The sequence below is a fragment of the Vicia villosa genome, linkage group LG1 (genome assembly GCF_029867415.1).
Source record: "Vicia villosa cultivar HV-30 ecotype Madison, WI linkage group LG1, Vvil1.0, whole genome shotgun sequence".
Lineage (NCBI taxonomy): Eukaryota > Viridiplantae > Streptophyta > Magnoliopsida > Fabales > Fabaceae > Vicia > Vicia villosa.
Window position 1 is genome coordinate 206,623,255 of NC_081180.1, and position 11,616 is coordinate 206,634,870.

An 11,616-nucleotide genomic window follows, 5' to 3' on the forward strand; every position below is an offset into this window, starting at 1 on the left:
TATGGAGAAATGTCACATGTTGCCTACTCTGATATGGTTGTTAGATTATTAGATAAAGAGAAAGATCCCTTTAGGCCTCAAGAAAAGGATGAAAATTGCATGGTCATGAAGTACGATATCTCAGTGCAATTGGAGTACTAATGTACCTTGCTAATTATACAGATCATAATATATCATTTGCGGTCAATCTATAAGTAAGATAGAATTATTCACCTACACGAAGAAATTGGAAAGCGGTCAAACATATACTTCGTTATCTTAGAGATGCAGGTTACATGTCAGATTCTTACAATGGTAGATCAGAAATAGGTTATTTGTTTTCATGTGATGGTACAACTGTTTCATGGAGATCTATGAAATAAACCATGTCAACAACTTCATAAAATCCCACATAACTATTAGCACTACATGAAGTCACTTCAAAGAAGACATTTTAAGCAACGACTACAAAGAATATTGTCTCACATATAAATGTGTGCATGAGGGGGAGAAATACATATGTTTTGCACTCTTTTTCCCTTTACCATGGTTTTATCCCAATGGGTTTTCCTAGTAAGGTTTTTAACGAGACAATTCACATTCAAAGGATATTGTACTCTTTTTCCTTCACTAGAATTTTTCCCACTGGGTTTTTTTCTAGTAAGGTTTTAATGAGGCATATCCTCAACGGACATCCAAGGGGGAGTGTTATGAATAAATATTATTGTGGATGTCCATGTGTATTCTTATCTTTCATCTTCATATTCCCTATTAAGTGGTATAGTAAGGTTATGATTTTTCACCTTCCTAATGTCCTATAAATAAGGTCCATTTTGCAATGTAAAAAGAACTTCTTGAAGAAGATAATAGAATACCAATTTCACTCTTACTTTCTCTCCTTCATATCTATATTGTTTTGGTTAGTTTTATAACAATTTTAACATGATTGAGTTTATTATAATTTATTTATGTTTAGATACACTTATGTAAAATTGAGTTGAACAATAAAATTTAATGTAAAAAAAAAACACCCAGAATCAATTACGAAGAAAAAATGTACAGAATCAATTATCAAATCAGAATCAATTCTACTTTTAAAAAATCAAACACTTCAAAATCACTCATAATCATTTATATATAACTCACTACTAGAAAACGCGCAAACAACAACGTCATGTTTACAACGTATTCATATACACCGTAGTGATAGGTTAAAATATCTGCGCCTAGTGAGTTTCTGGATTTATAAATAGTAATTTAATGATGCTTGATTTTAAACACCATAGTAAAATAATGATGTATATCACACTTTGATTCCCAGCTAATATATTTTTCCATTTCTAGAGTATATTAAGCATGTTTCACCTATCTCCATTATTTAAAAAATGAATTGTAAATGTTTTAACAACAGTTAGTACACCAACCGTAGTTAGAGTACTTAAGTGTCCATTACGGTTGCTTTGTTCAACCGCAATAAAAGGTTTACCGATAAATTAAAACAAAACTTATATCCTATTTTTTTCATTAGATACCCTAGATGAACAAGCGAGCCAGAGACGACAAAGATGACGTAATCCTTACCCTCTTTGTATCCATTCATTAAGAGCTCAAATCTTCACCCTCTTTGTTCATTTGTTTCTTCAGCTTCCCAATACGGTACTCTTCAATGTCTTCATTCTTTTTTTCTTGGTTCATGTTGTAAATGCTCAAATCTTCACCTTCTTCGTTCATTTGGCTCTTCAGCTTCGAAGTACGGTACTCTTTAACATCTTCATTCATTTTTTCTTTGTATATATGCTCAAGCCAGTATGAGAGTATTTTTTTCATATGCTTTAGGTTTAGATTTGCTTTAGGTTTAGATTTTGATGTATCATTCTTATTATTATACATGTATAAATTTTAGAAGTAGTTATGGATCGTAATGGGATGAAAGCCAGTATATTGATCCAGTTTATGAGAAAGAAGTTCTTTAATTCCTTGAATAAGCTGATAAATGTCTTCCCCATAATAATGGTATCTTTTATTGTCCTTGTCTTGTTTGCGCGAATGCCAATAAGGGTACAAAAAAAGAAATATTCCATCACCTTTGTTGTGATGGTATCTGTCAAAGAGTGGATGAATATGAATATATGGAGGATCAACTAGAGGATATGTTCTGTAATATTGGAGAATCTTCTTTTAAGAATGCTCATATTTATGATACCTTATGTAATGATGAAGACACCCTTTTATATCAGGGATGCACAAATGTTACACGATTGTCGCCGGTGTTAAAGTTGTTTAATCTAATGGCAAAACATGGTTGGTTGGAGAAAAGTTTCAAGAAATTACTTGAATTGCTAAATCAAATGTTACAAGAAGACAAGAAATTTTCGGATTGTTTCTATGAGGCCAGGAGAATAATGTGTCTAAGGGTCTGGGAGATTGATTATGTTATTTTTAAAGTGAATTTATTTAATTGCAAGTGGGTTCCCAATAATAGAAATGGTGTACACATTGAGAACTTAGTATTCACCTGGGTCGACCTTTGCAAGACATCTTTTATGACCGAAGCATTCATCATGGCTTCTCAAGCAAAACAAATTTTCTATGTTACCCGCCCATCAAACATATCGAGGAAATGGTCAATAGTTCTCCAAGGAAAACATATTACTCTTAGTAATGAAAGTCTTGATATTCCGTCCACACCTTCTTGCATAACACAAGTTCCTAAGTCATGTAATGAAGTTGATGGAGATGTTGTCCATGACATTGGAATTAATCATGAAGAAGACATTTGTGAAAATTAACTAGTATTTAATTTATTATTTATTCATAATACATTCATGCAGTGGCGAAGCCAGGAGAATTATAAAGCCTGGGAAAAATAAAACAGATTTTTTATTTTGTCAACAAAAGTATAGCTTAAAATAAAAAAGATGAAACATAACCTTACAATGGCGTGTTATATAAAATTACGAGGCAAATGTTCTTTCCGAGACTTCTTTCTGGTAAATGTTCGAATAATATCAATATCATCAAGTGACTTGAATATCTCTCGCTCGGTGTAGCATATCATCAAGTCATTGAACCACACATCGTTGATCTTATTGTGCAATTTAGACTTGATAATCTTCATTGCTGAAAATGCTCTTTCAACGGATGCTGTCGATACCGGCAATATCAAAGCTAACTCAATAAGTTTGTAAACCAATGGAAATGCCAAATGTTTCTCAGTTTGAACCATCTTCATAGCCAAACTTTGAACATCTTCACAAGTGGAAAATGAAGCATTTCTTTTTACTTGAAGAACATAAGTTTCAAGTTGATCCCTTATTGTTCCACGATCATCATCAGAAAAGTCTGCATCATAAATATCAGCAAGACGAGCAAGCTTATCAACATCAAACTTGGAGAAAGAGTTTTTACGATCAAGACATGAGAAGCAATCAAGGATAATGTTACTTCCTTCACTAAAGCGATGATCCATCTCCATACATATTTTGACAATAGCAACATAAAATATCTCTGCACGGTAATGATGAAGATTAGTGATAGTCCTCCCTTCTACCCTTGAACGACCTCGAACCTGTATTTCGTCATCCATATTTGGCACGGGAATACATTTAGCAACACAAAATTCTTGGACATTGGCAAATAAATTATCCCAACCACTATCTCTCATTGTAGCCAACCGAGATTTGACAATATCAACTAATTCCATGGCAATCATAATATTAAGATCTTTTCTTTGTAAGACATTTGAAAGCTCGTTTGTGATACCAAACAACTTTAACATTAACTTCAAAATAAAAGCAAATTTAAAGCTCTCCATTTTTTCTATCAAACCTGCTGCTTGAGATGGTCCACGTCCATCTTCATCAACCATACTAAGCACATTTAACATGAAGGACCACATTTGATCCAAACGAAGCAATGTAGTATGATATGAACCCCATCTAGTAATCCCAGGTCTAGTGAGACAAGATGATTGGTGCAAGCCCCTTCCTCTAGATATCTCACCACTCTCAAGTTTATTCAAAATATCTTGATGTTGTGCCTCTGTCAAAGCATCCCTCCTCTTACAAGATGCACTTGTTGTGGTCACAATCAAAGAGATGTACTCGAAGAAATCATGAATAGCTGAGCAACTACTAGCAACAGACACAACAACCAATTGTAAACGGTGAACATAGCAATGGACATAGAAAGCATAAGGGTTTTCATCTAGAATCTTTCTTTTCAAACCATTAAATTCACCTCTCATATTCGAAGCTCCATCATATCCTTGCCCGCGTATCCTTGAAATAGATAATGTGTACTTATCAAGAATACCATAAAGAGCATCCTTTAATGACTCAGATGTTTTATCTTTAACATGATGTAGAGAAATAAATCGTTCCACAACATTCCCTTTGTCGTTCAAAAACCTAAAAAAAAATTCAACAAGTTTACATGGCGGCATAGAGAATAATAGGTTATGAAAATTAGAAATTGAAAAATACAACAACTAACCTCAACATCACCACCATTTGCTCTTTGACGGATATATCACGTGACTCATCAATAAGCACTGAGAAATGTCTATCACCAAGCTCTTCCATAATCACCTTGGTAACTTCATGTGCACAACACATAGCAAGCTCCTTTTGAATGTCAACGAAAGTCATTGTGCAATTTTTTTCACCACGGTCGAAAGCATCTCTCACTTGTTCATTTTTAGATTTTACCCAATCTACCATCTCTCTAAAATTGCCCTTATTTAGAGAAATAGAGGATTCATCATGGCCACGGAAAGCCATGCCTTTTGCAATGAGATACCTTGTACAATCCACAGAACAAGTCAAACGAATCTTATACAATTCTTCTGATTCCTTGGTTGCTTTAGTAAAGTTACTTGTCACACTTTGTCTTTGATTATTATAATCATCATAGTGCTTGACACATGAGTTGTGCAAACTATTATGACTACCAACATGATCTTTCAAGCCTTGAGATGCATGCTTCCAATCTTTATATCCGCTTTTAGTGAAGACTTCAAAACCAAAGTGTTCGGCCCTTCCGGGTTTCTTAAAGCACTATGCCAAATTTGTCTTTTAGCAGCACCCCTACGAAAGCGCTTTTGGAAAAAGCGCTGGCATAGGCTTCACTGAAAACAAATTTAAAAAACACGCTAAAAAAACATTAAAAAAGCGCTGGTATAGCCCATGTCTACAAAAGCGCTTTTCAAAAGCGCTGGTATAGCCCACCTTACGAAAGCGCTTTGTAAAAGCGCTGATATAGGGGTAGATATGAAAGCGCTTTAAAAAGCGCTGGTATAAGTATATGGTACGAAAGCGCTTTTAGCGAAAAAGCGCTGGTATAGGGGTACCTATGAAAGCGCTTTTGAAAAGCGCTGACGTAGGTCATTTTAAAATTAAATTTTTTAAAACAAATTAAAACAGACGCGTTTTGTACCTTTCATTATTTCATCGTTCTCACTGTTTCTTCACTGCGCCATCAGTATTGTTCTCTCCTTCGTTCATCGCCAACCTCCACCGTCTATCGCCGCCGCCAACCTCCACAACACCGACCACCACTCAACATCTTCTCGCCGCCGCCGTCGTTCTTGCTGAGCAGTTTCACTTTGTGAAGGTTAGCGAAATTCACTGTTGTAGTTTTAGGGTCTGTAGTAGTTTTAGGGTTTTGTGTTAGGTTTTAATGAATGGGTTTGCTGTCATTGCATTGTTGCTGCCATAGGTCCGGTGATAATCTGATTTTGTGTTTTGCTCTTAAAAATCTGAAAATCTGAAACTCTGAAAATCTGTGTGATTTAGGTTTTAATTTATAGTTAATATTATTGGGGCTTTTTTAATTTATCAGTGATTTAGGTTTTATCAGTGTGATTTAGAGTATTGAAGGCAAAGTTTGTTAGGTTTTTATCAGTGATTTAGAGTATTGAAGACATGTATCAAGTAAGTAGAAGATGTTATTGATAATGAGACCTACAAGGGATTATATTTATTAGTGTGATTTAGAGTATTGAAGACAAAGTTTCTTAGGTTTTTATGCAGAAAAAAAAAAACTCAAGTAATTTGTTTTTGGAATAAAAGTTTCATTAGATCCGTGAAGTTAGTATTTACATCTATAGATGTATTATCTATAGTTTTATACACTTTTTAATTAAGTATGAATTGATTTAAAGGGCCTCCAGGATTGATCGCTTTTTACATGATCTTTTCTGGACATAAAACATAGGACTTTTTGTTTTATTAGCCACTATTACGAGTTCCAATGTGGAACGTGTTGAGAACATTCATTTCTAGGGAACTTTTGAACTCTTTTAGCTTTCACATTCTAATTTTTTTTTCAATATAATGTATCTGGAAATTAACATGATTCAAGATTTTCTATATGTAGTTAGTAATAATCACGTTTTTCTATTGTAGGTTGAGCTTCAAACAGTGGGTGAACTGGTAAAGGATAGAACACAATGTGCCCCTGCCGATTATGTTCCACAGAATATGAATCAAGTATTGTACCCCGAAGTCTTCTGTGGCAGGATCCTTCGGGGTACAGTTATTTGATTCATATTCTGTGACACAATACAACTTGGATAGAAATGAGGCGATGCAGGTTAAGTCCAACAAAACCTTCAAATTTCTAGTCCAACAACCCCTTCTCATTATTGCAACATTTATTGATTGAGTAAACATACACCCCTAGCTTACACCAACACCGTAATTTTCTACATACAAGGTATACAATTCATTTTTTATTAATTTATTCTATCTTAATTTCTGTGCACAAGTATCTATCTGTGTTAAAATATACGGTGTAATATACAAATGTAGGAAAATAAGTGTAGATATAGCATAGCTCAAAGATGAAGGAAAACGCTGAAGGGTAAGTAGTAGTAACTAGTTGTCATGTATTATTTGTCATAGAAATTAATATTCAACTTTTATTTGTGTCTAATTTTTCCTGTCAATTGGTTGTGAACTTTACATTAATTGTTGTTGCAGAGAAACTTCTTATATTGCTAAGAGATAGTAGAAAGCTCACAAGGATACTGGGCTCTTTTGATCAATTTGGTAACAACTTCTCAAATTCTGTAATTGTTTGACATGCTGTTGGTTGAGTTTCTAATAGTGTTCCTATCAATAACATGTAGCTAATGTTGTTCTTGAGGGTGTCTGTGACAGGATTATTGTTAGTGATCTATATTGCTTTATCCCTCTGGGCTATATGACGTGGCTGTGTTAAATTTAAGGTAAACTTTATGTACAAAATTTGTTCAACTAATTTACAATAAATGATATTCCATTCCATGTATTCAAGTTAGATATATAAAGTCCTAAATATTAATAAATTAATTTGTATTTATTGATATATTTAATTTGATTATTCTTTTTACACGACATATATATATATATATATATATATATATATATATATATATATATATATATATATATACACTCGTTCTACTCTTTACCTTCTTATTTTAGAGCCTTTATATAATAATAATCTTATTTTGATTATATTATTTTTATTTTGCAGATTGTGAAGATTTTCAGTCATTTGAAGATGTTCAGATTTTGCAGGACTAGGACCGATTTAGTTGATTTAGTTGTTTAGGGATGATTTTCTTATTGTTATAATGTCATGTGAATTGGTTTAGTTGTTTTCATGTTAGAAATATGTGAATCGGTGTATATATATTTTGGATTAATTACAATGGTATAATTATAATGCATGTTTAGTATATAATCGAAATCGCTTCTTTGTTGAAATAATGAGATTACTGAAATAATGGGATTACGATTGTAAATTATAGGTTTATGGGATAACAATGGTAAATTACAGGTTCATGAAAGAATGCTGCCATAAATGCAGGTTTAGAAATTATTAAAATAATAGGTTTATAAAAAAAAAGCATAAAAAATAAAATAAAAAACGCAACCTACGAAAGCGCTTTTGGAAAAGCGCTCTTATAGGTGGGGCTATCAGAGCGCTTTTTCCAGAAAAAGCGCTCTAATAGGGGGGGATACCAGAGCGCTTTTTTCAGAAAAGCGCTCTTATAGGGGGGTCTACCAGAGCGCTTTTAGAAGCGCTTTTGTTACCTACGCCAGCGCTGGCTTTCACAGCGCTTTAAAGCGCTTTTAAAGGCCAAAATAAGCGCTTTCGTAGGCCTTCCGTGTTGTAGTGAAGAGAAAGCAATAAAAACAATAAGCTGCATCCTTGATCTCACTGTATTCTAACCATGTATAATTCTTATATCATGATTTACTAAATGCTCTTTTAACACTTCCAAATTGAGTACGAGGAAGGCTTGACAAATCTGGTTGCATTGGACCATTCAATATATATGCCCTCCTCACTTGGTCTTGAATATCCGGAGCATACTCATTAATTTGTTTCCTACAACCTAGATCACACACAATTTCATTTGGGTTAAACTTATTAATTACATTAGGCGGTGCTTCTAATTCGTCTTCCGGTTGCACAATGTTCACATTCTCAATACTTGCTCTATCAACCAAAAATCTCCTCATCTCTGAAATTAAATTAAATGAGACAAATCAAACAATCAAAAACAACAAATTAAAAATTTATATTCCATCTCATTATATAATTTTAACACAACAATGATCACTTAAAAATCCAAGTAATGCTGAAACACATTTATTCTTAAAAATCATATTGTATAATTTTAAACTACAAATTTATATTGAGTTTCATTGTAGTATAATTTTAACACAACAAGAATCACTTAAAAATTAGTAATACCACTAAATCAATATAAATTATTAAAAGGTGTAAATTTCAAGTACATAAAGCTTAAAAAAATTACACTATCAAACAAAAAGATATCAATGTTTACAATAAAAGTTAAAATATGTTCACTGCCAGCCACTAGCCACAACTCACATATCTCTCTCTGCAAACCACAAAGTCACAAAAAAAATGAATAAATGTTACAAAAAACAAAACAAGTTTTCTATAAAAAATTATTGGTACTATTTGTCGGTGATGTGTCACAATCACATATCTCCATAGAGCCACAAACCAACCACAAACAATAGAATCCAATCTCCATCTCAAATCTCTCTTTCTCTCTGCAAAATAACTTTACTCAAGGGCAAGGCTCAAGCAGCATAGTTTTTCTTCTTCTTCAAATAAACAATTAACAATCAAAAAAGATTTCTATTTTCCAACAAACAACAAACCCAAAAGAAGAAGAATAGAAGAACAAGAATAGTCAAGAAACAAGAAAAAGAAAAGCAAGAGAAGAATACCAAAGTTTCGTCGGAGGTTGTCGAGCGGAGATTCCGGTATGGAGGTGGTGGGACTGGGCGCCGTGTATTCTTTTTACGTTTCGCGTTCTCAATCCTTTTCTTTCTTCCTTTGTGTTACTGTTTTTCTTCTTCCATTCTTTTTTTAATATTTTTTTTTGCCCTTTTTTATTTAATGTTTACCTATTTTTATCTCTAATAAAAAAAAAGTTTGGGCCTGAGCCTGGGCAAGGGCCCAGCCTGGCCGGGCCCTAGATCCGCCAATGCATTCATGTATGTTATAGCTTCCAAGTATTTTTACTAACATGTATAATTATTTGAAATTATAGGTTTTTAGATTCCAGACACCAAGAGACAACACACTAAAACGCTAAGTTACAATTATGTGATGTTATGTAATGTGTAAATTGTAGATTGTTTGTTCTGATCAATCGAAGGATGTTTGTTATGGTACAATTTAATTTAGTACAATTATGTGATATTATGAATATGATACAATTAATATTATTCAGATAACTCATCACAAATATGAGTTTTATTTTCTGTTGTGATATGGTAAATAGGAAAATATTTGTTAAGATATGGGATTAATTATAAAAATAGGAAAATATTTGTTAATTATAAAAAAAAATTTACAACGGCTATAGTCATACCCGTTATAATATCTCGCGCGTTGTCTAGAAAAAATAAATATCAAAACGGCGCAGCTGGACCTAGAACCATTACATTAATCACAACGGTCTTTTGAAAAACCGTTATGATAGGGACCGCACTTTCCAATTTATTACAACGACTACTTCGTCGTGATTGTAAGTATCATATATTCAACGACACTCTACATAACAACGTCTGGGCCCGTGTTGTTATATATCTTTCTCAATCGTTGTTAATTGTATTTTCTGTAGTAGTGTCTAGAATTAATTCTGAGTGATCATGTAGAAGTTGAACCAAACAAAAAATTAATGTTTTTTTTCCCATTTCATAAATTTCACAAAAGGAGAACAATAAAACAGTAATGAACTTGCAATTCTCCCTACCTATTCTTCTATTACAACTTCGACCCCTCTAACTTTAAATTTTTTAGTTCAAGTTCCCTCATTTTAAAATCCTTTTTTTTCCTTTTATTTTGTTTTTTCTAGGGGATTTAGTCCTCATTCTATTTTGAGGTAAAATTTTGATGACATGCTAATCCATTTGATGATGTATCAGTGCCACACCTATACTTAAATTACGTGATATTTTTTTCTTTGTTAATTTATAATTAATTTTAATTTTTTAATAATATAAATTATTATATTTAATTAATAAAAAATAAAGTAAAAATAAAATTACTATGAATTTTTAACAATTTTTTTCAATATATATTTTAATACATATTTTAAGTTCTTCAATTCAAACCCAGCAAAAAGGATCCACATACAAAATCAACAACAATCAAGTGAGACACAACTATCTAAAAGTGGAAACAACTATCTAAAACCTAGTTGTAAAAGTGAAAACAACTAAATACATGTCAAAGATACCTTCTAAACAACTAACTAAAAACCAAAGCCGATGTTTTGAAAATTGATAAACATAGGAAGAACAAAACTGATTGTAGCTATTTCAAATTCATTCAACTTTGTTAGGTTCATAAACTTCATCCATTTTTATTAGAGTTCATAATCTTCATTCAACTTCATTCTTGCAATTGTAACTTATCAGTGACTATTCTAACAGAAATACAAATTGAAATGTAAAGGATCAAGTGGAATCATGTTCAAATCAAAGAAAGTGAAAAATGTAGAAGGGTATGTAACATCTCAAAAATATAAATCTAAGTTATAAATATTACACGATAATTTATAAATGAGGAATTGTTAGAAATTTATAAAATCATCAATTTTCTTAATAAAATTTGAGTTTATTTAATTTATTTATTGAATGGGATGAAATGTGTGAGATTTATAAAAATTAATATTTTAGTCAAGTTTCAAATCTACCCATTGATAATTGATTTAGTGTGGCAGTGATAAAATGAATTTTTTACATAATAAATTATATGATGGGTTATTATTGTTCTTTAATTATTAATTAATTTTGTGATTTATTTTAATGAAAATTTGTTTGAGAATTTCTACCTTCAAATGTGCTAACTTTATAAGCTGGTTTTTTTAAAATTATAAATATATACTTTAATCATGTGACCTTAGTATGCTTATTTAGTTATTATTTTAATAATAATATATAAAGTTGGATTTTGTTAATTATAATCAATCATGTAAATATAGTGTTGGCTAGTTGGCGTGGTTTGAAATTAGAACTTGTGACATTATACTGAATTCTTTTTAATTATTAATAGAATCAATATTTCAGAGTAAATGGTAAAGTTTTACCTTTA

The 11,616-nt window shown here is 31.9% G+C and overlaps 1 protein-coding gene across 1 annotated transcript; it reads right to left on the minus strand.

Moving 5' to 3' along the window:
* Positions 1–2,923: 2,923 nt before the first annotated feature.
* LOC131622065 (uncharacterized) lies at positions 2,924–8,495 on the minus strand. Its single transcript, XM_058893110.1, has 5 exons — positions 8,238–8,495; positions 8,133–8,186; positions 4,474–5,027; positions 4,364–4,388; positions 2,924–4,315 (listed from the first exon to the last, which is right to left on the minus strand). Exons 1-5 carry the CDS (start codon positions 8,493–8,495, stop codon positions 2,924–2,926), a joined length of 2,283 nt encoding a protein of 760 aa, XP_058749093.1.
* Positions 8,496–11,616: the final 3,121 nt, after the last annotated feature.

What these genes read in the sequence shown, in the direction of transcription:
- LOC131622065 (XM_058893110.1), bottom strand. Translation starts at nt 8,495, where the DNA reads ATGAGGAGATTTTTGGTTGATAGAGCAAGTATTGAGAATGTGAACATT. An exon ending in CAAATGGTGGTGATGTTGAG is followed by an intron (nt 4,389 to 4,473) that starts GTTAGTTGTTGT and finishes ATTTTTTTTTAG; the next exon opens with GTTTTTGAACGACAAAGGGA. An exon ending in TGAACGACAAAGGGAATGTT is followed by an intron (nt 4,316 to 4,363) that starts GTGGAACGATTT and finishes AAAACATCTGAG; the next exon opens with TCATTAAAGGATGCTCTTTA.